This window comes from Camelus ferus, chromosome 8, assembly GCF_009834535.1.
Source record: "Camelus ferus isolate YT-003-E chromosome 8, BCGSAC_Cfer_1.0, whole genome shotgun sequence".
NCBI classification, from domain to species: domain Eukaryota; kingdom Metazoa; phylum Chordata; class Mammalia; order Artiodactyla; family Camelidae; genus Camelus; species Camelus ferus.
This window is the reverse complement of record NC_045703.1, coordinates 74,448,697-74,476,626: the sequence shown is the minus strand read 5'-3', so window position 1 is coordinate 74,476,626 and position 27,930 is coordinate 74,448,697. Positions and strand designations below refer to the sequence as shown.

General features: G+C 55.0%; 1 protein-coding gene across 2 annotated transcripts in view; it reads right to left on the bottom strand.

Moving 5' to 3' along the window:
- Positions 1 to 21,259: 21,259 nt before the first annotated feature.
- Positions 21,260 to 27,930, bottom strand: part of FAM120B (family with sequence similarity 120B) — a 72,950-nt gene continuing 66,279 nt past the window's right edge. The window contains exon 10 of one of the 2 annotated variants that reach the window (XM_032485407.1): positions 21,260 to 21,968. In XM_032485407.1, coding sequence (XP_032341298.1) covers positions 21,928 to 21,968 — 41 coding nt within the window. In that variant the 3' untranslated portion in view covers positions 21,260 to 21,927. The remainder of the gene's footprint in view (positions 21,969 to 27,930) is intronic. The other variant, XR_004322175.1, reaches the window with a different exon arrangement.

Genomic DNA, 27,930 nt, shown 5'->3' with positions numbered 1-27,930 from the left:
CAGATCTGGCAGCTTCGCAAGGAAAATGTATTTCCTCCCAGCTCCAGAGGCTGGAGGCCTGAGACCGGGTGCTGGCTGTCAGGTTCTGTGAGGAGCCTCTTCCTGGCCTCTTGTCCTCGCGTGGCCTTCCCTCCGCATGTGTGCCTTGAGAGAGGAAGTGGGGGAGGGCCCCTGGTGTCTTTTCTCAAAGGGCACTAATCCCATCATGGGGCCACACCCTCAGGACCACAGCTGACCCTAGTCAGCTCCTAAGGGCTCCATTTCCAAACACCATCACGATGGAGGTTGGGGCTTCAGCTCATGGATTTTGGGAGGACTCAGTTCAGCCCACAGCAGACTACTCGGGATGCTTTTATGCACCAGATGTGGAGACCGTTTAATCACCACCTTCATTTCATTGGCCAGGACTCAGTCACAGGGCTACCTGCCTGCGAGGGGCTGGAAGTGTGGTCCAGGCAGGTGCCGGAGGCAGGATTGGAAGCTGCATCTCCAAGGATGGCTAAATCCCGTGCCTGGCAAGCTGGTGCTGGCTGTCGGTAGGGCTCCTGGGTCCTCACCACGGGGACCTGAGCACCCTCATGACAGGGCCACTGGCTTTCCCCAGAGAGGGGGCACAGAGGGTGCTTTTTACGACCTACTTCTGGGAGTGAGTGACACACCTTCACTTCTTCCCCTTCTATTCACGCGCAGTGAGCTGCTAAATCCTGCTGCTGCGGGTGGGAGTCAGGCTCGGCCTTTGAAGGGAGGGATGTCAAGGAGCTTGTGGACAGACTCTCAGTCACTGTGGTGGGTACGTCTACACTCAGCTCACAAGGCCTTGACCCACAAGGCCACCTAAGCGTGTCTAATTCTGCTGGTGGGTGTGTGATGCACCATGACTCGACCACAAGCTGGCCACAGGGCTTCGGGGTAGTGACTGAAATGCTCTGTGACTCAGGCTTGTCACCCTTTGCCCTGATCGGGGCAGAAGGCCCTCGTGGGGACTGGCTGAGACCAAGGCAGTGAGGGCCCTGGAACTGGGGTTTCTTCCTCAATGCGGCCGTTTTTGTCACTAACGTCCCGTCCCTGAGCTCTGCCCTTTTCCACAGTCCCCCACATCCACATCCACATCCCCCAACTTCTGGCTCTAAGGATGAAGAGAGAGTTTTAATCAGCTGGACTCATAGTTTCCTTGAGGATCGATGCTTCTCACATGCAAAGAAATTGTTCCGTGGAAATTTCGACTCCCCATCAGGAGCACGTGGGAAGTTTCGACATCACAACAGTGTGGATCCACCCGAATTTTCCATCTGTGCTTTCTTTTTCCCCTCCTTCCTTTGTGCTGGGGCTGGTCGGGGTTCTCTGGCAGTGCACCCTTGGTGGGTGTCCCGGTCTGAAGCAGGGAGAGCCCAGCAGTGTGGGTGTAGCCTGCAAGGCCTCACCGAGCACTTGAGTGAAAACAGCCCCTCCTTTCTGTTTTCCGAGGCTGCTTTTTGATTGCTTGACAGATGTTCAGCCTGGGGTGGAGGCCCTGCCCACTCCTCTTTCTGCGTGGGACCAGCTCAGCTAGAGGGCGGCAGCGCATCCGTGTGGCATCGTTACTGACAGTGCTGGGCCCGCCAGCCCAGGCCTTCCCTATGAGCCCCAGAATCAAGGGTCCACGGCCAGAACTCCTTTGCCCTGATTTCAGCAAGTGTGGTGATACTAGGGAAACAACGTCCCTCCTTGTGATTCAGAAGATACTGTCTTCCTTCCAGGAAGGGAGGTTTCTTTCTCTGATTCTCAGATTGTTCATACTTAGGCATAAAATCTGAAGCTAAATGGAATGTAAGGTCTGGAAACAGGCTCTGGGTTTCTGTCTTGATGAGTGTGTCCAACAAGCACCACGGTCATCAGGTTGTAACTTGTACACATTTGCATCTTGAGCAAACAGAACTTGGAATGCAAAGTATTATATCATCTTGTCAGGGTTAAAGTCGTGGCCAGTGTATACCGTTTTATATTTTTCAACTTCTGATATATTGATATCAACATGATATAAATATTGATATCTGCCTAATTGGTATTTTTGGACAGAGACCCAGAAGTCTGACCTGGGAAATACAAGTTTATTTAGAAAGTTTAGAAAGTATAGATAGTAAAAAGAAAAAAATGCTACATGCTAACCAAAGATAATCACCATTAACCTGTTCTTATCTGTCCTTCTCAGCATTTTACACACCACCCCTCTCACTCCTTCCACTACAAACACTCTGCTATAAGCCACCATCATTTTGCATAGTTTATCTGCAAACTACCTTTCAAACTGTGTGTAAATGAATCTCACTGGGCCACCCTAGCCGGAGCTCTCTCTCAGAGGAATGAAAACAGACATCTGATTGGAGAGGCTGGGGAGTGGGTTAGAAGGGAAGGTAGTGTGTTTAGATGACTGTGTACTTTAACATATGTTTGGAAAACCCAAATGAGATCATGCCGTACATTTCAGTTGAGATTCCTTTGATCCCAAATGATGAAAAACCTAATTCAATGGGCCCAGGCAGGAACAGAATTCCTGAGTCACTGAGCCTCCCGCAAGGCTCCGGCGAGTGGTTCGAACAGACTGGTCTCCCTCTGTCTCTTCACTCTGCTGTGTGGGTGCCGGGCTCCTTGTCCCGTCCCCACTGCCAGCACTGGCAGAGAACCCTTCTCAGGATGCTCGCCACTCAGGGTGAGAGAGAGGGTGTGAATGAAGGGCCCCTTCTGCAGGAAAATGAGGGTCCCCTCACCGAAGCCCCCGGACGCCTTCCACTTTCTGTGCTTGGTGCGGGGCCTGCCGTGGCTCAGGTGGAGGAGGCTCCACTTGGGACGGTGGAGCCACTCCATCCAAACCATGCGAGATGGTTCTCAACACAAAGCCAGTGACGGTCCTAGAACAGGAGGAAGAATGCTGAACAGAGAGCATTTTGCTTTGAGCTTTTCTAAACGTAATGCTACATCACGAGCAACTCTGTGTGACCAAGCATACTTCCAGAGTGTCACTTTGATGGGTGCACGGCATTTCCATCTACTTACCGACGTTCATCTAGTGCGCCCCGCCCAGCTGCTTGCTGTCCACACTGTGGGTGACGCACGGACCTGCGCGGCCCCTCTGTGCACAGCTCTCCGCTTACTTGCTTGGTAACTCTGCTTATTCATTTAAAAATGTTTTCCTCAGTACCTACCACATGTCAGTCCCTCTCCAGGCACGGGGAGTTCCTTAGTGGGGGAAGCAGACAGAAGTGGCCCTTCTAACTGGCAGTGACCGGATGTCGTGCGGACTGAGGCACTGAGAGAGGCAGGAGGGGGGCGGGCACCTCAGGCTGCCCCCCACTGCCCCAGCAAGTTGTCCCCGCACAGCTCTGCTGCTGCGAAGAGGAGGCCGGAGGTGGGAGGGTGCTTGTGCTGCTGCTGCTGGGTCGGGGGCTTTCTGAGGCTCCTCCAACTCTGTCCGGGCTGAGATGTCAGTGAGAGAAAGTACTCGGGCAGTCAGTGCTGCCCCCCAGAACTGTGTGGGGTCCCCCCGTGCCAGCCCTCCGGGCAGAGAAGAGGAGCCGCCACTTACTCACGTCTCCCCACTTGAACGCAATGGCACCTCGTTTCTTTCAAGGTTGGGGCTTGCTCAGCAAGCTAATGTGTGTGGCTGCTTTGAAGGACACTCAACCCAGGGACCGCCAGGGTAGAGACTCAGCACATCAGTGTGAGGCTGGGCCCCTCCGACACCCGGAGGAAGAGAAGACAAGGCCTCCAGGCGTGGAAGGGTCGCTGTGTCCGAGGCTCAGGCTGACCCTCTCACCTGGGCTGCCTGGCTCACTCAAGGGGAAAGGGAAAGGTGCAGCCTTTGGATTATGAGGGTTCAGGAGTGGGAAGGGAGACGGTCACCCCAGGACCTGCTGGCCTTGGTGGTCAGGCAGCCCCTCAAGAGGGTGGCCGGTGACCCTGCAGCCCATCCGCCCGTGGCGGCCCCTTCATGCCTGGCTCCTGTGCTGACTCCTCCTCCAGTTACCTGTTCTCTCTGTATGACTTTTGGCTTTTGTTTCCACTGCCAGCTGCTCAGTTCCTGCTGCCTGTCTGTCTCGAGTTCCAGCTCCTGCAGAGAAGTTGGCTGTCCCTTAGTTCCCCATCAGCACCCTGGGCCGTCTGCCTCCTGGGCCAAGGACACATTCGAAGGCTGTCTGCCCTTGAACTAGGAGTGACTTAAGAAGGGCAGTGAGCACTGTGGGCTCCTGTGTGTGCCTCTGGTCTCCAGGCCGTGGTGTTGGAGCCAGGTAGGTGGGCAGGACTGTCAGGGGGAGAAGCAGAGACAGAGACAGAGGGACAGAAAAAGAGACAGAGGGACGTAGAGAGACAGAGACAGAGAGACAGAAACAGACAGAGACAGAGACACAGAGACAGAGAGAGACAGAGGGACAGAGGCAGAGATACACAGATACGGAGGGGCGGGAGGCAGAGAGACACGGGAGGAACGAGGGGCACCCATATCTGCTGGAGGTGAGGGTGCCCCCTCTTTGCAGCCCCCTCTGACTTAGCCCCACCACCTGGAAAGAACAAGGAGGCTGAGGCTCAGGGAGGCCCAGTGAGGCTCAGGGGCTCATCTGGGTCTGCTCAGCTTGTCTGACTCCAACTTCTGAGTCTCCTTACTCCTGAAGAAGTTGTGGGGAAAATTTAAAAGGAAAGCAGTGAGCAAGTAGAATTATTCGCATGTTTGCGCTGTGCTTGCATCCAGATCACCAGAGATGGAGGGGGCACCGTGCCCATCCAGACGGTTGGGGACCATGTGTCCCGAAGTCAGAAGTCAAGGCACATGTGAGCGGGCAGGATGGCAAACATAGCAACTCCCCTCAGGGGGGAGGAAGGCAGCTTGGCAGTGGGGGAGGTCCTGGTGTCTGCGTTTATTAAATCACACAGCGGGGGCTGGAGAGGGGTGCCATGGGGCTCGCTGGTGTGGAAGAGACTCCCTGTGCTGGGAATGCAGCTTCAGCAGCATCAGCAGCTGGCGGTGGCAGAGCTGGGCAAGCAAACAGATGAAGAGGGTTTGCTGCGGGGCAGCTGCAGAGGCACCTACACCAGAGGGATCTGTAGGCGGGTGGACACGGTGACGGAGAAAGGCTTCCCGGGGGATCCCCACCCCTGGGCCAGCTGTCCTGGGGTGTCTGCCCCGACTGAGACCAGGACAGCACACAGCCGGTGGGAGACCCAGGGAGCTGCCCACCAGAGTACAAGTCTGCAGTCAGCCCTGTACACGACCCTGCGTTTGGGGAAGGAGGAGAGATGAGCCTGGGAGGACTTGCAGGTAGACAGCTGGATGGCGGAGACCAGTGGAAACTGTGATGTGTGATGCACGAAACGCAGCGTTGAGCACATCCTGTCTACTCTCTCCCTTTATTCTCAAAACAACCCTTGGATACATTAACCAGCTGTCACTCTGACAACCGTGTGTAACAAATGGCCCCAGGGCTTGGTGGCCCTCGACAGTGAGCACCCTCTCTCACCCAGGGTCCACGGGTGGCTGGCCCAGCTCTGCTTCCAGCCTCGGGGAGAACTCTAGGCAAGTTCCCCTCATGGCATGATGTTGGGGAGCTCAGAGGGGAAACGCCGATGCTCTTTGGGCCAGCTCAGGGCTGCAAGCCCTCCTGGATCCACGCAAGTCAGTGGCCAACCCGACTGCAGTGGGTTGGAGCTGGCCCCTCCCATGAAGGGAGCTGGGAATGAGTTCTCACTGAACAATAACTCAACCAGTTCGTTTGACAGATAAGAAAGAATGAGGCCCAGAAGGTTGATTTGTTCATCAGTAGCATTCTTCATTCTTTTTGCTTGTTTTTTTTGGAGGGGGTGTGGTAATTAGGTTTATTGATTGATTGATTGATTGGAGATACTGGGGATTGAACCCAGGACCTCCTACTCACTAAGCATGCACTCTACCACTGAGCTACATCTGCTCCCTGATCATCAGTAGCATTCTTTTTTTTTTTAATTAACAGACTTTATTTTTTAAGAGCAGTTTCAGGTTCACAGCAGAATTGAGCAGAAAATACAGAGTTCCCGCGTAGCCCTCCCTACCCACACATATATCCTCCCCTACCCTCAGCGTCCCTCATCAGTGCGGCGTATTTGGTACAATCGATGAACCAACACGGGCACATTATTATCAACCAAAGTCCACAGTTTACATGAGGGTTCACTCTTGATGTTGTACATTCTGTGGGTTTTGACAAAGGCATGATGACATGTAGTCACCACTATGGTACCATACAGAATAATTTCATTGCCCTAAAAATCCCCTGTGCTCCATCTGTTCATTCCTCCCTCCCTCCCTCTCCCCAAAGCCCTGGAAACCACGATCTTTTTATTGTTTCTGTAGCTGTACCTTCTCCAGAATTTCATTTGGCTGGAATCGTACAGCTTGTAGCCTTTTCGGATTGGCTTCTTTCGTTTAGTAATATGTCTTTTAAGTTTCTTCCATGTCTTTCATGGCTTGATAGCTCATTTCATTTTTTTTTTTTACTGCACATATATTTTTAAATTTACATATATATACTGTTCATTGTTTGTAAAAATGTGTAGAGCTTTAGCTTTTTAAACTTACATAGTTATCAAAGGAGTAAAGCCAACCACAAAATAAGAATTAATTTAAAAAGATACTTACACCTTGCTATTAACAGGAACATTATTTATAATTTCCAACATATGGAAGCATCCTAAGTGCACATCAGTAGTGGAGTAGATAATGGAGATGCAGCATATACACATGTAATGGAGTACAACTCACCCATAAGAAAGGAGGATATTTTACCATTTGTGGCCCTTCATTCACTTTTTTTTTTCACTTCAAAAAGCAGAATTTTATAACCTGAATAAACATTTCCATTACATCAAAAACATCAAAATACCTAGACATAAACTTACCCAAGGAGGTTACCTATACTCCAAAATCCAAAATGACATAAAGAAATGGAAAAGTTTCTTGTGCTCTTGGACTGGAAGAATCAACACTATCAAAATGGCCACACTACCCAAAGCGACCCACAGATCCAATGCAACCTCCATCAAAATACTCACGACATTCCTCATAGAATTAGAACAAACAATTCCAAAATTTATAAGGAACCACAAAAGACCCCGAATAGCCAAAACAGTCTTTTGTAGGTCTGTCTCTCTCTCTCTTTTTTTTTTCCTCTTTCTTCTTTTTGTTCTCTTTTCTTATGGTTTGATGACTAGAGAAGGTCCTTTAACATTTGTTGTAAAGCTGGCTTTGCGGTGCTGAAATCTTGTAGCTTTTGTTTATCTGTGAAGCTTTTGATTTCTCCGTCGAGTCTGAAGGAGAGCCTTGCTGGACAGAGTTCTTGATTGTAAGTTCCCCCCTCGCATCACTTTAAACATATCGTGCCACTCCCTTCCGGCCTGCAGAGTTTCTGCTGAAAAATCAGCTGATAACCTTATCGGAGTTCCCTTGTGTGTTATTCGTTGCTTTTCTCGTGTTAATTTTAATATTTTCTCCTTATCCTTAAATGTTGTCAGTTTGATGACTATGTGCCTTGGTGTGTTCCTCTTTGGGTTGGTCCTGTGTGGAACTCTCTGTGCTTCCTGGACTTGGGTGACTGTTTCCTTTCCCAAGTTCGGGAAGTTTTCAGTGATTATCTTTCCAAAAATTTTCTCAGATTCTTTCTCTCTCTCTTCTCTTTCTGGGACCCCTATAATGTGAATATTAGAGCCCTTCATATTGTCCCAGAGTTCCTTTAAACTATCCTGTTTCTTTTCATTCTTTTTTCTTTTTCTGTTCTGAAATAGTGATTTCCACTAATCTGTCTTCTAGCTCACTGATCTCTTCTTCTGCCTCATTTAGTCTATTCTTGGTTCCTTCTAGTGTATTGTTCATTTCAGTGATTTTATTCTTCAGCTGTTTGGGTGTTCTTTAAATTTTCCAACTCTTTGCTAAAAACTTCGCTCTGTGCATCTACCCTCCTCTTGAGCTCTCTGAACGTCTTCGCCATTGTTACTTTAAACTCTTTCTCAGATAAATTGCTTATCTCCTCATCACTTATTTCTTCTTCTGGGATTTTTATCTTGTGCCTTGGCCTGGGGGATATCCTTTGCCGCCTCATATTGTCTATCTTTCTATGTGTGTGTGGATTCCTTCCACAGGCTTAGGGGTTGTTGTTTTCTTATTTCTGGCATCTGCCCTTGGTGGATGAGGCTGGACTAGAGGCTTATGCAGGTTTCCTGGCAGGAGCAGGTGCCTGCCCACTGCTGGGGGAAGCTTGGTCCTGGACCTCTGGTGGGCAGGGCTGTGTCTAGAGGCCTTTGTGGCTCAGGAAGTCTGCTGATGGGTGGGGCCATGTTCCCACCCTGTAGGTTGTTTGGCCTGAGGCTTCCCTGCAGGCTGTTGGGTGGGGTTAGGTCTTGGTGATAATGATCCAATCAATATGTCAGCCTCCAGGAAAGCTCATGTAGATGAACACTCCCGGAATGTCCACCACCAGCTTTCGTGTCCCCTGAGTGAGCCACAGCTGTCCGCCACGTTCCCAGGAGACCCTCCAAATCCAGCAGGCAGGCCTGGCCCAGGTTGCTGTGAAATCACTGCCTCTGCCCTTGGACCTGGCACACATAAGATTCTGTACACACTTCCCAAGCAAATGGAGTCTCCATTTCCCCCAGTCCTGAGGGGCTCCTGGAGCCGAACCCCACTGGCCTTCAAAACCAGGTGTCCTGGGGTCTCCTTCTCTTCCCAATGCCAGAACCCGAGCCGGGGAACCTGACTTGGGGCTTAGAGCTCTCACTCCTGTGGGAGGGCCCCTGTGACTTCAGCTCTTGGGTCGCCCATCCGGGGGGTATGGGGCCCAATTATATCACGAGCACGCCCCTCCTGCCGTCCTGCTGTGGTTTCCTCTTTGTGTTTCCAGGTGCAGAAGATCTTTTTTGCTAGGTTCCAGTCTTTTTTCGATGGTTGTTTAGCTGTCAGCTGTGGTTTCATTGTAGTTGTGAGGAGAGGCGAGCTCGTGGTCCTACCACCCCTTCATCTTGACCAGAAATCCCATCAGGACACTTCTTGTAGACAGAAATTACGTTGTTCCTGAAACGGTGTTTTCATAGGATTTGGGCCACAGGACTCCAGTTAACTACAGCTGCCTGCAGTTTGCTTGTTCTGAGAGAACTGCTCAAAACAGTGGATGTTTCCATATGTGGCTGAGCTGCGGGGGCAAAGGGCCAGCCACTTGCACATCACTGCAAATGGCACCTGAAACCAACAGAAACAGCGGACAGTATTTCATTTGAAGAAGTTCTGGTAAATCATTGTTCTGCCACAGTCTAAACTGCAGGAATGTTAGACCAAGCACCAAATCACCTATTCAGCCAACATTCACTGAGCACCGTGTGTGAAGAACAGATCCCCCCAGGGCCAGGTACCCCCCATCCTCTGGGCAGCATTTAGAGACATCACCTAGACCAGAGCTCTCTGGGCCAGTCGAGTTGCTCCAGTTAAAATAAAGCCAACAGATGGGAGAACTTCAGGAAACAGTCATCTAAGGAAGTCCAGGTATGTCCGCTCCAGCTGCTGGATTCAGCTTTTGTGAGTCCACGGGGCTGAAGTGTCCAACGTTGTCCCTCCCAATGTGTCCTCCCCTCGCTTTGTTTGGCAAAATCACACAGGTCAGCCCTCCGAACTCCAACATCAGTAGTGTAAGAAGGTCGCCCTTTCATCCTGTTGTTCCTGGAAATGGTGGAGGTGGCTGCCAGAGACCACTTTTGAAAGTTCAAACTCACCCACCTTTGCAGGTGATGCCTTGGGGCCAGCCCCGAGCAGCTGTGAATTCCTGTCTGGGCATGGTTGTGGGACAGAACAGGAGAGGGGGCCTGGCTCCTTGGATCTCAGATACCCTTCAGGGTCATTTGTGAGCTGAGGAAGAGACCACTGTTGCAGGGCCCATTTCTCAGCCAAGTGTTGACGGCTTAGTTTCCAGAGGTGCAAGCAGGGCCTATCCCTGGAAGCAGAGAGCAGCCTGCAGTTCCCGTGGTGTTAGCTCTTACAGTGGGAGTGGGTGAAGGCCAAAGCTCCCATTTGATACTTTCATATTCAAAACTGTTTTATGCTTTTAACATTTCATGGGCTGTAGTGATAGACTTTAGGGACTTGTGAGGGAAGGAACCTCTGCCTCCGGTAGGACCACGCCAAGAAGTATCTGGGGCGGCTGACAGCTGCCCCCACCCCGCAACTGGAGGGGGCAGGATCGTCAGGTGCCAGCATGCTTGGCTGAATTCTGACCCCCATAGGAGAGGGTGTGCTGGGTGGGACTGGCCCCACTATGTGCAGCTGGTATGCAGGGGTCTGTGCAGACCTGTGCTGCTGACAAACACGCCTGGGGGGCAGGCTAGCTGGGGCCCAGCAACAAAAACTTGAGGGCTGTAAACAAAATGATTAGAGATGGTCTGCACATTGAAAAAGCACCCCTTCTCCTCCTGCCCTGAACCTGTCCTCAGAGGCCTCGCTGAGGCCCCTCCCTGCCCTCGCTCCGCCTTCTGGGGCCATGCTTCCTGCAGAGGCAGCCTCCTGGCTGGTTCTTTTCTGGAATGTATGAGTTTCAGGTGTGCAGCAACGACTTGGCATCTGCACTCTGCAGTGTGATCACCACCACAAGTGCAGCTTCCAGCCAACACCACACAGAGGAGTATCTGTGAGCTTGTTGATTTGGCTTGTTTTCTTTTCTAGATTCCACATGTGAGTAAAATCACACAGCTTCTCTCTTTCAGTCTGACTTATTTCACTTAGTATAATACCTTCAAAGTCTATCCATGTTGTCCCAAATGGCAGGGTTCCATTCTTTTTACGGCTGAATAATATTCCATCGCGTATGTATACACACCACATCTCCTTCATTCGTTCGTATGTTGGTGACACTCAGGTTGCTTCCGTATCTTGGCTATTGTAAATAATGCTGCCATGAACACAGGGATACATTTAACTTCTTGAATTAGTGTCTTTGTTTTCTTCAGCTAAATACCCAGGACCAGAATTGTGAGATTGTTTGGGAGCTCTATTCTTAGTTTTCTGAGGAACTCCCATACTGTTTTCCACAGTGGCTACACCAATTTACATGCTCACCAACAGTGTAGGAGGGCTCCCTTTTCTCCACATCCTCATCAGCATTTGTTATTTCTTGTCCTTTTGATGGCAGCTTCCAGGTTGATTCTTAACTTGATTCCACTTCTATAAAAATCTAGGGTACAGGGGAAGTTAGTTTGATTGGCACCTGTTCCAGCCCCCTCTTGCCTGGAAGCAAGTCTGAGCCCTTCTCCCAGCTCGGCCGGGGGTGGGGCAGGGCGCAGGAGAGGAGGATGCCAATGTCCGTTCCCCACCAGGCCATGCTGGTCCAGTCTGACAAGGCTGTTTGTCACTGGGAGCTGAGCTTCTCCTTCAACCAGGGAGGACCCGTATGCAGGAGGGATGAGCTGATGCACACCTTTCGGCCCCATCACGACCAGGGGAGGCCACGCCTATGATCCTAAGTAACACTTTGCAGAGCTAGTCTCTTCCTCCTATTCCTTTTCAGCCCTCCTCTTAAGATGCACTGGCCAACACTCTTGGGGCCCCCTCTCTGTGGGCCAGACACTCCTCTTGTCTCTCCAGGCCCCCACATGCCTGACCCCAACACTGCCACCAGTTCCAAGCTGCAAGGGGGCTGTTTTCCACACGGGGACTCAGTCTAGCTCTTGACAGAGAGGTGAGTCCGTGACTGGCTGCGGTGCTCAAGCTTGGCCCTGCCTGTGAGTGGTAGTGTGGGCCCTGTGCTGCCCCTTAGGACACCTGTCTCTCAGCCTGCTCTCCTCACACTGTCCTGGCCTCTACACAGCATCAGAGCTAGACACTTGATAGGTGCTCAGCACTGATTTGAAGAGAGACATACACACCAATGTTCACAGCAGCATTATTTACAGTTGTGCAACCCAAGTGTCCATCAACAGATGACTAGATAAAGAAGATGTGATGTATACACACAGTGGAATATTACTCATCTGTGAAAAAGGATGGAATTTGCCATTTGCAGCAACATGGATGGACTTGCAGGGCATTATGCTTTGTGAAATAAGTCGGACAGAGAAAGATAAATACTGTATGACATCACTTATATGTGGAGTCTGAAAAACAACTAGTCAAAAAAGAGACAGACACAGGCACACAGTCATTTGCAATGCCTCGTTCTGGGGAGGTGGGTTCTTTGTTCGTTTATGTTTGTCTGTCTCTCTCTTTCACTAAAAAGTGTAGCAAGCCTTCTGGGCTGCTGAGGGTGCACGCTCTGTGTCTCAGGGCTGGCGACACCCGTCACGCTGGGAAGGAGGAGGGAGCAGGTACAGGACAGATGGGATGCTCCTGCTGGACACGGGGAGGGGGCAGGGCTATGTAGCTTGGCTGCATCACTGTGAGTTTTGGGCTGTTTTGATGATGCCAACAATAGAAATTACACCAAAATGTTCTGTAACTCATCAAACCATTCAACAAGCACTTGTTGGGCACCTGCTGTGCGGCATTATGCATGTTGTATCATGCACTGTTTTCTTTAGAGAATAATTCAGCATTTCTTAGGCCACCCCTGGACATGGCTGTTCCTGAACTCCCAGGCAGACCCCAGGGACCCTCACGTCCCGGCCCCTCCCATTCGGTGGTTAAAGCAGGTGGGCGCCGGCCCCTCTGTCTGATGGAGTCACACAGATTTCACAGATTAAACTGTGCAGCAACACCCCCCGCTTCTCCTCATTGTCATTTGGAAGGACGGATTTGTGTATTTAACAGCTTTATATATTGGATAGCTATTTGTCTAAGAAGCTTAACACGGTACCCCTGCAGCAGCCTAGGCCCTGTGGTCCCTTCCCCTGGATCTGCAACTCTAGGCTCCACCCGCACCACAGTCCTCCTTGGGCCTCTGGGTCCCTGTGGGGAGGGGTCGGGAGCCTGAGTGAGGAGCTCAGTGGGTCTATGCTAAACTCGTTCATTTTTGCAAAAGCAGGAAAAACGGAAGCAGGACACTGCTGCCAGTTTGGATCAGGCAGAGCGAGCGGTTCTCTGGGCCCTGAAACCCACATGCAGTGGGGACACTGAGGCATGAATTTCCCGGGTCCTGGGAGCGCCCAGTCCTCGCCAGTCAGCCAGCAGAGAGGAGGGGCTGCCAAAGAGGCAGACAATCGTTTAATTATTGACGGAATAGCCCGCACAAATATAGTCATCATCTGTGATGATGGAGGCTGGGGTCAGACCCGCTGTGCCGCAGACCAAGGGACAGAGTGTGCACCCACCCTGCCTGCTGCTCTTGCCGGAACCTGGGTGTCGTCGCCCATCTGAGCCCCGCGGGACCAGCCGCGGTGGCAGGACCGCCTCCTAGACCTCGCAGCTCTGGCTCACAAGCTACCAACACAAGATGTGTTGAACTGCACCAATAGCCCGAATTAAATATACTGAATGTGAGGAATGTTAGAACTGAGCTGATCTGAGCCCCTGGGTGTAGTGTTTTACTCAGTTATTTAAGTATCAATTTGATTTGGTAGCTTCACAGATTGGAGCAAATAAACTTTCTCTCTGGGTCTCGTGCAATTTTTGGAACCTTGCAGAGCTCTGGGCCCCCGGCCTTGAGTCACAGGGTCATACACAGCAGCCCGGAGCCTCTGGTTTCCTGCTGAGGGACCTGGGCCAACACCTCTGGCAGCTCCTGTTACAAGCTTAATTACAAGGTTTCTCTGGGCATCTTCCTTCTTTTGTTCTTCTCCACGGGGTCTTCATCAGCTTTAGCGTTCACTCTACCAGACCGCTGCCGGAAAGACCACCCTATAGGGAGGTCTAACACTGTCCTTCACACACCAGCACTTTCTGTAGCCCTGTGGTTTCCCCCAAGTCTAGAGTCCTCAGCGGAGCAGGCAGGGTTCTCACAGGGTCCTTCCAGCACCCTCTCCGGCCGCCCTAACCCTCTCTAGTGTCCCATCTTCCAGAGGCTGGACCCGGTCTGAGCAGACACCAGATCTCCAGTCCCCTTCCCAGAGCCTCGCCCGCCTTGGGCACTCAGACAGTGTCCGAGACCCCTGATTTAGGGCAGCTCTCACTGTCCAAGTGTGCCCGGGACTCTCCCGCTGCCCGGACGTCCACTCGCAGACCTGCGGGCCCAGGCCTTTCGCCCTGCTCTTCAGTCTGACGTGAGTCTGTGGGTGTGTTTGCCTCCCACAAACCCCAGCTCCTGGAGGGCCCCTTCCGGTGTCCAGCAAACAGCAGGCACTCAGCGCCTACTTTACTCAGTGGACAGGCAGGACTGCCCTTACCCGACTCCTGCAGCTCAGCCTCTCCCAGAGCCCCGGGTGCCCCGTTCCCACTGTCTGGTGACATCCTGCCCGCACCTAAGTCACACCCGCAAGCGATGGCCCCCAGCTCCCCACCCCAGCAATTTCATCAGGGGATCCCGGTCCCCACTCCACATTCAAATGGCTTCACAGACCAGGTACAGGGCACCCCCAACAAACCCTTCCCGGCTCACTGTGCTGTCCCTGCCCCTGAGTCTGGGTGGAGCCCGTACACGGCTGCTGGGGAGTCGGGAGTTGGAGACCCAGCTCAGCAGGTCCAGGAGGCCAGGCAGAGGGTCACAGCCCGGCAGTGGCAGGTCCCTTTTTGGAGAGGCCCGTGGGACTCTGGCCTTCGGGGGTTGTTTGCACAGGGACTTGTGTGGAGGTCCCGTGCGTGGACATGAAGGGGAGGATAGAGGCTTGAAGACATCTTCTCAGGCTGGGACACAGCTCAGAGAAGCTGTCTTCATTCTGAATTTGTTGTTTTTTAAGTTCCTTACAGATGAGAGTGTGAGCAGATCTCTGAGCTGGGTGTCCGGGGCCACAGGGCACACTTGACAGGTAGGGAGGTCCAGCTGCACGGGGCAGAGACCAGGCAGGGAGGACGAGCGAGGACTGTGTGGGTCTCGGGGAGGTGTGCGTCCAACACGCAGCCACAGCCCATCGACAGAGGTCATCCCAGAGGACAAACCCAGCCCTGGAAGGCCCGTCCAGACAGACCTGTGGTGGGCTCTCAGGGGCTTGGCCCCTCACGGAGCATGGGGGTGGGGGATGGAGGGCCAGGCTGTGGTGAGCCCCTGATTCACGGGGACTCTGCAGGGAGTGCCCCTCCCCCTACACACCCAGAGCTGCGAGTGGAGGGGGTCTGGACAAGAACACAGGCAGCGGGCAGGTGCCTGTTTCCAGGGGCTCATTCTCGGGAGCCCTGGGCAGGGGTAGGGTGGCCTGAAACGCAGGGTATTCAGTTAAGTGTGACTTTCACATAAATAGCAAATACTTTTTAGGACAATTATGTCCCAAATATTGCAGAGAAATACTTACACTGAGAATTTATATTTTGTTTATTTGAAATTAGAGTTTTAACTACTGGTGTCTGTTTAGGTTTTATTGTTGTTTCTTGGTTTTTGTTTCCATGTCTCTGTCAACCTTAGGTGGGGTCCTCCATGGGCACAGAAGTGGCTCCTGGGGGCTGGGGGCCCAGAGACCCTCCTGTGGATGCTGGGTGGGTCCTGATTCCCGCCAGCTCCTCAGTTGCTCACCTCTCATGCCCTCCTCCAGGCTCTGAGCACAGCAAGGGAGAATTTTGAAGTGCTACAACCATGGCCGCAGAGGGGGCCCTGGTCAGACCACCAGCCAGCCCCCCGAGTTCCTGAGCTCCTGTAGCAGCCCTAGAGTGACCTCATTCTGCACCCCCTCCACATTCCTCCTGTTCCACAAGCAACAGAAGAAGAGAGCGATGGGAAACTCTACTCAAAATATAACCAAGTGCCCGTGGCTGGAGTGTGTCCAGATGGGTCCTGACACCCTGTGTGAAGCAGAGCCCAAGTTGGGAGGCTCAGGACGGATCCGCGGCCAAGGAGGCAGGGGCACCTCAGGGCGGCCTCTCTGCCCTGACCCCACGCTGCCCCACCCCACCCACTCCCAGCACTTGGAACTGCAGTGGGCCTGGCCCTGTCTGCAGGGTGAGCACGGGGGTGGGGGCAACCTGCTAGGGAATCACCACCCCACAGACCAGAGCTCAGGTGGAGACCTGCCCAAGGCTGTCTGAGCATCTCCGAAAGTGTGGACCCGCCAGGACCTCTCCGGTTGGAAGGACGGAGGCAGCTGGAGAGAACACAGGACAGACACCGCATGTCTGCTGTGTACCCGGCCCTTCAGACACTTCAGACTGATCAGCTGGCTTTCCCTGGGTCAGGACACCAAGGATACAGAAGCACAGAGCCCCCCGCGCGCCCTGGTCTCCAAGTGGAGCTGCTGCAGGCCACGTCCCAAGTCCCAGGTACTTGGTGTGCCTGGTTGACTCCTATCTTGGGGGAAAGTGAGGGGCCTGGGAAAACGGCCGGTCCACGGGGCTGGGCAGGCTGGACACTCTGGCCCATCCGCTGTTCACCTCGCAGGGGGCGAGGCCCATCACCGAGGCTCCAGGAGCAGCCCCACAGCCGTGAGTGAGAGCAGCCCGTCTCCCTGTGCTGGGCCTTTGCTGTGTGGCCTGGAACCCGATCAAATATCTGGTGCCATTTCCATGCTTTGTGGGGTACAGAGGAGTCGTTCTCAAGAGAGGACTGCAAGGAGCCCTCTGCCCTCCCGCTGGGGGCTTCCTTCCCTCCTTCGAGGCAAGTCCAGCTTTCTCCTGGAGGGCCCTGGAAGGGACAGGGCCGCCTCCACCCAGAGCGGACAAGGTGACTTTTCTCCAGAGCCTTTTGAGCCTGGGGTTACGGCAGCAAGACTCACACCCCGTTCGTCACACTCGCACACCCACGCATGGGCTCACACCCACGCTACCCAACTCCTGTGTCTTTGAACGACCTCTGGTGAATGAGCACCCGGAGCTGGATGGATGTGGGATGGACTGCTGGATGAGCTACTGCTGGACGCACCTGCCCTGACAACACAGGCTTTTCCAGAACACGCTCAGCCCTTGGCAGGACCAGCGGCACTGTGGCAGGGTCAGGGCAGCTGGTGTGGATGTGAGGCTGCACGGCCGGGGCTGGGCAGTGTGGACCGCCCCTCAGAGGTGCCAGCAGCATGTCCGGGGCTCAGCCCAGGCCGACATGGGGCTCCTCAGTGAGCCCTTTGGGTGGGGTTGCCTGGCCTGGGCTGCCCCCCAGGGCTGGTCCCCGTGCCTTGTCTCCACCGGGGGGCCGGAGCCCCCCCCCCCCTGCTCTCAGGGCTCTGGGCTCAGACCTGCTCCCTGGGAAGGTGCGGCCGCAGCGCCGACCCGAGCCTGGCATGGCAACTGTGGGTGCTGTTCTCTCCGCCCCTGCTGAGCCCACATTCCTGCTGAGTCTGCGGCAACCCCACAGGAGGGCTCAGGAGGCACCAAGGGGACCACTGGTCTGACCCCTGCCCAGCCCCAGCTGGGCCCATGAGTGTGGTGTGAGCCCCCCGCGGGGCAGAAAAGCCACTCAAATACGGATCTGTGGTCCTTAGTCCCGAGGGAGGTGGGGCGGGTGTTCACTGCGCATGTTGCTTAGGGCAGGAAGCAGCACCTGTGACCCCTACGCACTCAGAGACGTCGCACCCTGGACGCAGTGGAGCCACAGACACGCGGCCCCGCCTCTGTCCAGGTGGGTCCAGCCGAAGCCCCTGCCTCCTCACACCACCGCTTGTCCCAGGGTTTGTCCCGTGTCTGCTCCACAGCGTGTCCACCGGCTGTCCCCACCCTCGCTGAGACAAGGCCTGCCACCCTGACTGACAAGAGTCGTTTCCCAGAAGTCTGGGAAATCCTTGCCCAGGCCTGAGTGGGCCTGGGTCCTCCCAGACCCCCCTCTGCAGTGGCGCCTGCTTTTGGCCCCACGGGACCCCTGAGCATCCTCACTTTCGCTTCCTTCCACGCCCACACCTGCTGTTCTCAATCTGTGGTGGGTGTGCAGACACCCAGGGCCAGCAGCCCCTCCTGTTTTCCAAGGAGTCTGACCCCCTGGGGCCTGTGGCCTGATGCTGGCCCAGCACTCTCCTGGGACGTGGCCCCAGTGGCCTCTTACAGGTGAGGCCTGTGGCACGTGGGACAGGAGGAAAGGGCTGAGACCCCACTGGAAACCAGCAGAACCAGTCTCTGTGACCTTGGGCAATGGCTTGCCTCCCAGAGCCTCAATTTCCTGATCTGCAAAGGTGGGTAAAGGCACATGGATCCCAGCCAGGGTCGCGGCCCCCACCACCCACCCTGGCCCTCCTGGCTGTGGCTCCAGGGCCTCAGAGCCTTCCAAAGGCCGCCTTCTGACCACCTTGGGGCAAGGCAGGCTTGCACTGAAAGCTTCCCAAAGTGACTTACATTCCACACTCCGGCCTCATCCTGAGGCCCAGCCCCGCCGAAGGCTTCCAGGGCCCAGGTCGCGGTTGGGGAGCTCCCCTACGATGGGGAGCAGGAAGGCTGGGGGGACGGCCAGCTTCCCCTCCCAGCAGGTTCAGGGCGCCCCACCAGCCTTAGTCTCATAGCCACTGAGTTCTTGTGGGGCCACGCTTGTGGCTTGGGTGCCTTAATCTGCTTAGAAAGCCCGCATTCTGAGCAGACAGTTCTGCAGGTCTGGCTTGTGAACCAAGGGCAAAGGCCAACGCATCCTGGCTTTGCGGGTACAGGCCCCTCTGTGGGGGATGGAGGCCTGGAACTTGCTCCCCACTAACTTCCCACCAGTGGAAGTGGCTTAGCAGAGATTCCCACAGGGAACAGCCCAAACCGGCCCCAGTGGCGCCTGGAACCCAAGCCCATACTGAGGTAGGTCTGCGGACCACAGCTGACCTTTCTCGGCCACCTAGGGCTGGCAGGGCCCTGGACAGCAGCTGCCCTGGGCTGCCACGCCACCCCCTTTCTGGGTTTGTGCAGACCTGTGGTTCCCTTTTAGGAGGCCCCACACAACCCAGGAACAGTCACCAAAGGTGTGATCCCCACCCAGCTCCCACCCTCTGACCGAAGTCCTGCTGAGGGAGGGAGATGCAGGCGTGGCCACTTCAAAGCCCAGGGGAGGGCAGTGTTTCCCCCGCACCCACCCCTCTCCTCTCGGCTCTCACAGGTGTGAAGTCCAAGTGTGAAGTGATCCAGACACACATTCTTCCGCTGCTGGGACCCAAGGGCGGGGCTGTTGCAGGCCCGACTTCCAGTCGCTTGATTCAGATGAGGCCCAGGCCGCTCCCCTACCCCCTGCTCCTAAGATGTCTGGCTGAGGTGTGGACTCGACTCACTGGGGGCCCCATCGGGCAGAGGGCCTAAACTCGGAACTGTGACTTGTGACCGTGGTGTGTGGCAGGAGGGACGCTGCCCACCGGAAGGCAGGGCCTGGTGTGTGCGTGGCCCGCTGTCAGGGGAAGTTTGCCCGTCAGGTGTTCCCCAAAGAAGAGCCAGTGGGTGGGCTCACTGTTTTTATCAGGTCACATTTGCCTGTGGGGCCGGGGGGACGTCTGGGCAGAGTGGGCACTGGAGACGACCTGTCCCTGGTGGGGGGAGTGGAAGGAACTCCCTTTTGTCCACAGCCCCCGTCCCGAAGGATGAGTGTGAGGCCCCCCCCGGGCTGGGTCCTGGTGCCCAGGGTGGGTGAGGCGGGAGCGACCTCACGACTGTGTTCGAGGTGGAGCCACTGGCCCTCCTTGTCAGCAGGTCAGAGCAGTGAGCACAGAGACCCTAAACAGCTTGCTGTCTCAGCCAGAGGCTGCCTTGAAGGCAGGAATCCTGACTCCCTCCTAAGAGCCGGGAACAGGCTCCCTCCTAAGAGCCGGGAACAAGCTCCCAAGGGTCAAGAGGGGGCATGGGGAACACAGAGCAGCCGTGGATGTTGGGCCTGGTCCCCAACACCGGGAAGGGAGGTGGCCCCTGAGATGTTCAGCTGCTCACGAGCAGAGCCAAGCTGGTGCCAGCCTGAGTCAGATGTGCCTCAGGTTCCTGGGAGAGGCCGGTTCTCAGTTGGAGACCCCACCTCAAACCTGTGTCCCTGGTTCCAGGTTCTTCAACTCTGTTCAGCTTGGGTTCATTCCACAATGTATGTCCAACTCCCACGTCTTTTCCCAGTGAATTTATGCCCCACAACCACTGCTTCTCTCACATGACGTGGGTTGTGTGGGAGGAAGGGTTCGTCCTCAGGGCCGAAAGGCGGAGCTCAGGCTCCACATGGGGTCAAAGTCCCTCAGCCCCACACCCACATCTCCCACCTGTGCACACGCCGTCCTGCACTCAGGCCCCGCCAACCACTGGGAGTGCAGGTCCTGCTCAGACAAGCTGTGTGTCTTTGACTAAGTTACTAGGAAGTGCAGTCAGGGCTGCCCCACAGGGAGAAAAGGCTCAAACACTGGCTCAGAGACCTGAACACACCTCCAAGCAGCAGCTGGGCCCTCTGAACCCTCATCTCCACCAATTACACATCCCTCTGCTCCGGGGGCAGCTGGCTAGTGGTTTGGCCAAAACTGTGCATGAAACCCAAAAGGAAAAGCTAATGGCAGTTGAGTCCATTAGTAAGTGCTCCTGTGACCATGGACGTACGGTCCTGCTTTCACTTGGGGCTGCTGTCTGGTGGGGGGCGGTGACCACAGGCAAGGAGGACGTGTCCCCAGAGCGAGTAGAGCTCCGACTGGCCTCTGCAGTGAGGCCTCCTATACCTCAGTATAAAAAAACTCCCCCGTGGTTCCTCTTGGTGCACTCGGTTCTCCTCTTCTTTTGTGTTTAGATCATTGATCCGTCTGAACTGACTCGGACGAAATACAGAACTAGCTCTCAGATTTCCTGGATGCCTACCTACCCATTTCAACATCATTACAGAAAAACCGTGTTCCCCCAACGCTTTTAAACACTTCTATCATAATTACATGTATTTGGGGTCTATTTCTGGACTTTCTAATTATTCATCTGCCAGGAACAGACAGTTTAAAATATAACCTCATAATGTGTTTTAATATCTGATAGGACTAATTCCTCCACCATTTGTTTTTTCTTTTAGGTTTGTCCTACCTACTTTTGTCTATTTTTTCATACAAATTTAGATTTAGCCTGTTCAGTTGAAAAGTCATTGTTTTAATTGGAAGTGTACTACACGTACAGATTAACTGTGCAGAGGCTGGCATCTTCCTGACAGTCGCTTCGTCCCGGCGTGTGTGTCCCTCAGAGGTGATGTGCAGCTTTCGTATTTCTTCCTAACCACATTTTATCTACCTTCGATGCTGTGGTAAGTGCAGTCTTTTCTTCCATCATATTTCCTAGTGGTTTTTGCTCCCAGGTAGGAAGGCTACTGATTGAGTACCTTCCCAAATTCTCTTTTTTATTTGTACATTTTTGTCAGCTGCTTCTCTTGGGTTTTCCAGATAAACAATGAAGTAACCTGTGAGTCATCATCACTTTGTGTTATCCTTTCCCGTGTTTGTGCTCCATTTCTTTCTCTTGACTAAGCTGCATGGTCCAGAGCCGCTGAGACATCGTGAAAACGGGTGTGGGGCCCTGGGTCTGTCTTGTGCTCAGCTTGGTCGGGAGTGTTTCCCGCGGGGCCCGTGATGTTGGCTTTCAGGCTGAGGCTGGGAGCATCTATAACTCTGCTGAAGAACTCATCCATTTCTATTAGGAGCACTTTAAAAGCAGAGCGTGGATGTCGAGCGTCATCCAGGGTTTGTCAGCATCCATAGCGATGCCATTTTGCCTTTCTCTCTGCTCGTGGTGGTTTGTGTCGACCATCCCTGCTTCACTGGAAGGAAAGAACTTAGCCACAGTGTCAGGCCTTCTGCCGCACTGCTGGACTCCGTTCGCTGATGACTTGTTTAGGGTTCTCACACTGTTCCTTATACATTAGGTTAGTTGATAGTTTTCTTTTTGCTGAGCTCTTCGGTGTCAATGTTATGTGTGCTTCATAAAGAAAATTGGGAGCTGCCCTTCTATGTGTGGGTTGGCTTAGATCCTGCTGGCGCAGATGGGGAACCAGCATTTTCCACCCTTTACTTCAGGGGCCTGGAGGTGGCTCTTCCATGTGCATCTGCTGGAAATTAGAAAGTAAATGACAGTATGAAGAAATTCATATTTTAAAAATCAGTGGGATAATAAAGTCTAATGGGAGTTCTGCTTTTGGTAAAATTCCAAGTCTGACTTGCTCTGACATTCCTTTGGTGCCTAGCAATGTTTGTTGGTTAATTTGGAAGCTGAAGGCCAGATTTTAATCTTATTTAAGTAACACTGTTTTACGCTCACAAGCTGCAGCGATGAATGGCACAGGAACATGTAATTTAATAAGCAGCAAACACCTGCTGTCCTGCTTCCAGGAGGACTTGCCTGCTGGACGAGCACCGGGTGGCACTACACTGCAGGCTTTGGGGAGCTTTGAGGGGTGGTGGGAGGGAGCAGCTGGCGGCTCAGTTGGGCGAGGACAGTAGACCCTGGTGGGCAGGGTGGCTGGGGAGGGGTGAGGGCCACGGCTGAGCTGGGAGAAGCTGCACCGGTAGAATGACCTTGCGGGGACCCAGACTCCAGCAGCGACAGCCAGCCCCTGGGACTGAGGGGAGGTCACTTTCTGGAGCCACAGATGACCCTTCCCAGCAGTTTTTGTGAAATTCTAGGGGCTGGAGCCCCCCACTGTCAGAGGACGCCATGGCAGCCGGGGGCCTCTATGCTGGGGGGCGTTTTGGGGAAGGCTTGGGTGGGTGCATTTGGCCTGACCTATGGGCCAACTTGCTTCCAAAGGCAGCTTCTCCTTGTCCCCACTGGAATCCCTCAGGGACCCTGGCTTCCCGGTGACTCTCTGGAGACACACTAGTTGTCCAGGAGTGGCCGCTGCACTCTGCCCACGCCCGGGGTCTGAAGTGCCGAGGAGGCCCCAGAAGCCCCAGAGCATGCCCCGTGCAGCCCTCTGGCCTGGCCCCACTCTGCAGGACGCCTCGGGGGTTCCAGCAGCTCAGACGACACACGGAGGCAGCCCAGCGCCCTTCTTTCTGGGAGGGACTGACATGCTGTGTCCTTCTGCAAAAGCCCGGGTGGTCAGCCCGGGCACTGCAGACACAGGCCAGCCCTGACTGAGGAGCAGCAGCCCCGGGGGACGGCTCTGCCCGCAACACTGGGTAACGTGTGGAGAACCACCGGGGAAATCGAACCCAGACTTGTGTCTCACATTCTCAGGGCTCAAAAAAGAAAATCACAAAGGTTTCATTTTGGCCCAGACTGTCCTTCCCATGCAGGTTCCACGGGGGCTCCAGCCCCAGCAGCTCCTGCCTGACCCCTCAGGGGAGGAGCTGCACACCTCCCTCAGCAGCTCTGTCAGCCCCCGCAGAGAACTCGGGACCTCTTGGAGGGACCCCACAGCTGCAGCCCCAGGGAGCCTCCGGGGGGCCCAAGGGGGGACGCAGATCAGACGGCAAGGCCCACGAGACAGCCCTGCTGACAGTGAATGACAGCCTGCCTAGCAGTCCCGGTCTGACCAGCTCCCAAGACTGCACGGGTGGACAGGCAGGCGTCCCGTGGCCCGGGGCGGGGGGGCGTCCCGGCCAGCTGAAGCTCCCCTGCACGTGTGGGCGGACATTCAGCCCCGACACCAGCCCGAAATCTGGAAAAGGTTCCATCCTGGCGTCACGCGCCAGGAGCCAGGCAGACAGAAATAAGCCCCTACCCAGCTCTCAGATTTCTCAGCTCAACTCCCACTGTACCTGCTCCAAACTCAGGGAGAGGGGTCAAGACAGAAACTGGGGAGCACTGGGGGAGGAGGATGTGGAGGGACTCTGACCCCCAAGACAGCCCTGCCTCTCCCTGCCACCCCTCCCCATTCCCAGCCCGCCCAACCCTCCCCTACCCCTCTCCAAGGCCCCCCTCCCCAACCCATTCCAGAGCACAGATAAAAGGGAAACCTGAGCCGGGAGTGTTTGTGGTGCCACCGCCAATCAAAGACTCTGTCGCCACGGTAACGGGGACACTCCATCAGCTCTGAGCAGATGGTCAGTGAGCAACAGGCAGCATGTGCTCCTGTGAGCCCATCCCAGGCACAGATGGAGGCTGGGCAGGGCGCTCACTCTAGGACCTGACGTCTCCTTCTCTGCCCTCCCCTTGGCACTGCGACACGGAGATTAGCGCCCGTCCTGACACTCGTGTGCAGTCAGGGCTCTCATCAGCCGAGCAGGACACTGGACAGCACCAGACGGCATCGGACAGGGCCCGAGCCTAGCTGACAGCCCTGCACCTTTTGGGCTGGTTCCTGTAGATTTTGCAGGCGCAACACACTTCCCTTCTGGGTGGGAACGCTAACTGCCTCCTTAAGCAAGTCCAGAGGTGGGGGAGGGGCAGAAACAAGGCCAAGCACAGGAAATGGCTTTTTAGACTCAAGGTAGGGAAGCCACCAGTCAGCGCATGACCCTGCAATTCTCTGCATTTGACTTGATCCCTTGATGTGACGTTTACGTATCAGCCTCCGCCCGGCCAAGGGGAGAAGACCCGAGCTCAGGGGAAAGTGTTACAGCAACTGCCTTTCCTGGAGGACGGGCTGCATCCCAGATCCTGGAGGTGCCTCTGGCCCCTGAGGCAGGCATTACCACCAACTGGCCAGGGCCCCATGTGGGCCTGACAGCCACCGGGCAGAGGCAGACCCAGCCCATTCCTCCTTGGGCCGATGCGTACGGCGGGGCAGCAGGCACACGCTCACCCTCAGTCCCCGGGCCAGTTCCTGGGGCCCCAGGCACCGGGCACACAGCAGCTGCTCAGTGACCGCGTGGAGTGGATGGGTGGGGCGGCCGCCAGGGTCCCAGAAAGGATGTGACACTGGCCGCTGGGAACGCTTTGTTGCCAGGGCTGAGCTCCAGGTGATCCTTGTGTTAGTAAAGGCTAAGGACACCGAAATGGAAACGACCGCAGCACAGGAGATGTTCGGTGACTTCAGGAAAGTGGACGGACGGCAGCAGTGACCCTGGGTGCGCCTCCCCCCTGGCCTGCGTCCTGGCCCCTCTGGGCACCTGCGAACCCCCCGGGGGTTTGGACCCCTGCTTGGGGCAGGGACAAGAGAGGGAGGGAGCCATCAGAGGGCCTGAGTGCCCCCAGCAAACAGGGGTGGGTGGGGAGCAGGGCTGGGAGCCCGGGAGGCCCATGTAACACCCCGCAGTGTCAAAAAAGCTCACTCAGCTGCGTCACACTTAGTAAAGCTTGATTTTAAAAACACGTCCTGGCCTTTCTTATCGGTTTGATTCAAATGGTTACTAGAGTTGGCCCCAAAATAAGAAAAAAGTCAGTTTGCCAATATTACCTAGGAAAAATAATTTAAACAAAATGATGCAAACTTGGTGGATGTGGGGACAAGCGTGCGGGCTCAACTTACTGGGTAGTGGGAGGTAACTGCATCCCAGGTCCCGCGGAAGATCTGGAAGCTGGCACCCCCCTCCCACGTCCTCCACTGGGTGGTCCGTCCTCCTTGGCCCATCTCTACGATCAGAGCCTCGCTGCTGACCAGCCGCGAGGGCCGCATGGCTGCTGTAAACGCAGAGGATGCAGCCTGGCCCTGCAGTGGCAGATTCCCGCTGCCCACAGCGCCCTCCCACAACAGGAAGCCTATCTCCGCACAGACGCCAGGCCTCTGAGCAGCTCTGCCTGGGAGAAGCCGGGGCTGTGACGAGCACCAACGGGCGGACAGCAGACACAGCTGGATTTAAGGGGCAGACCCACTTTTTAGCAATGAATTTACCCACATCATCTTTTGAAGTTGGAGGTGGCTCTGAAGCAGCTGCCTCTGAACCTGTCGTATGTTAGGGGTTAATCTGACCCTTTAAAAGTCTGTCAAAGGCCCTGGGTGTGAGCTGCTGTTTGTCCCAAGTGAGGCAGAGAAACAGGATGAGCAGAAGTCACCCCGGGATGGCTGCAAATCGAAGCTCATCTCACTAGTGCTTCCCTGACCCCCTGGGCGAGAGGTCTACCTTCTCTTCCGGACTCCGCTTGTCTCTTCCTCTGCTGCTGCCTGCCCGCTCCCCTACCCTTAGTTGACACTTTTCATCCCCACAGAAGCCACGTGGGCCCTCCGACCATGGGCCACGGAAGGGCCCTCACGTGGCACAGGTGTCTAGCACCAAAATTACCACCAGTTCTGCTAAATCTCTAATACATCACAGGACTTTGGTGCGTGGCAGTGTGCGGAGGGAGCGCAGGGCCCCAGGCCAGCACCCGCCGGCACCCGCCATCCCAGCTCCCGAGTGAGCAAGTAACGCGTCCGTGTCTAACTGCTCCACCTCTTCCGGGGCCCCTCCATGCCGCCGTCATTTCTAACACCTCTGGATGTCCGGAGGCCCCGGTCTCACAGCGTTGAGGCTCTAAGGTCAGGTCTCAGGCTCTGTTCTCAACGCCCCCTGCCCCCAACCTCCAGGCACATGCCACGCACAACACGTGCTCTCTTCCTTTGGAAATGTTTTTCTTTTGTTGGTGGTAGTCAGGAGATACTGGTGCCAGAAAGAGCTTGAAGTTTTAACAAAGGGTGGAAAAAACGAACATAACCAATCCCTTGGGCACTGAAACCTGAAAAAGAAAACTGGATTTATTAAATCCGGGTAATTAGTACTTTAAAAACACACTCCTGAGCTGAGACGTGACACTGTCACTGCGTCCCTGGTACCTGCTGCAGAAACTCACACGCATGGAAATCCGGGCCCTTCAGGAGATGCCCCACGGGCAGGCGGGGCCCCAGCCCAGGGACCAAGGGGCGCGAGGGGCAGGAAGGACCCGTCGCACCACAGCCTCAGGGAGGGCCCTCCCCAGCCTTGTCCGGGCACCACCACAGGCCTCGCTCCCCACAAGAGGCTGCCCGGCCCTCTGCTGCACACAAAGCCCTCCTCCGGGCACAGGCCATGGCAGCCCACGGAGAGCTGCTGGGGGCTGGGACCGTGACTGTTTTAGAATTCAGTTTCCTTTCGTTTACACAACGTCCTGGACTGAAATCTGTTATTAAGAAAGAGCTAAAAGCATGAGGACTCGAGTGCATGTTTGTATGTATTTAAGTAACTTTAGAACAACAACAGGTTGGCACAGGAATCCCTTCTTTCCTTTTGAGGGAGGACACGGGACTAACATTTGAAGATGACGACACCAGGGCCACGAAGGAGGTGACTGACTGGGCAGAGCTGCTGGGAGCCCAGGGGAGTCTCTCCGGACGTCGGCTGCTCTCTGGGAGGCCTGGGCTAGAGCCCCGACCTTTCAACTCTAGAACTTTACTGATGGGTCCAGATGAAAAACAGAAGCAAAGAGGCAGGTTGTGTTTTCTCGTTAGTGACAGACCAAGCGTTTATGTTTGGCATAAACCGCAAACGTGTAGCATGGGCTGTCACACGTAAAAGGAGAGCTGGCCGCCCACCCGGTTGTCGGCTCGGCCACAGGGCCCCAGGGCAGGGCAGCCTCACAGCCGCATGCCTGCAGGCGCTGTTCCTACTTCTCCCACGGGACTCATTCAGTGATGGCACCTGGCTAAACTCCCAGAAGCAAACGGTGACACAAACCAGGCATCTCCACTCACCAGTGGAAGTGCTAACTCATGACCAAATGGCACTTCTGACCAATCTAAACAAAGAATCAAGACTGAAAAGCTGCCACACGGACATACAATGCATCTTACAAGGGCCCCTGCTCCACCACTGGGAGAAAGTAACCTCCTGTGAAGCCTGTCGGTAACTTGAGGACGCATGTGGCTGGGCGGCTGCCTGAGGGTGTCCGCAGAGACGCAGCAGCAGGAGCTGAAACCACACCCTCTGGACAGACGTCACAGCTGTGGTGCCCAGTGCCCAGGCTCCTGTCTCCTCTTCCACAAGCATCTGGAGGCCTACAGCTTCCTGTGAAGGGTGCCCCCGTTTCTGGGGGGGGGGAGCTGTGGTGATGCTTCCGTGACGGCAGGCGGCTTCCGTGGTGCCCTCGGTTCTGCCCTGTCTTCCCGGCCCCTCTCTCGCTGCTGCCTGTGCAGCACAGTGCAACAGAGTTTAGAACACACAGCAAGTCCTTCA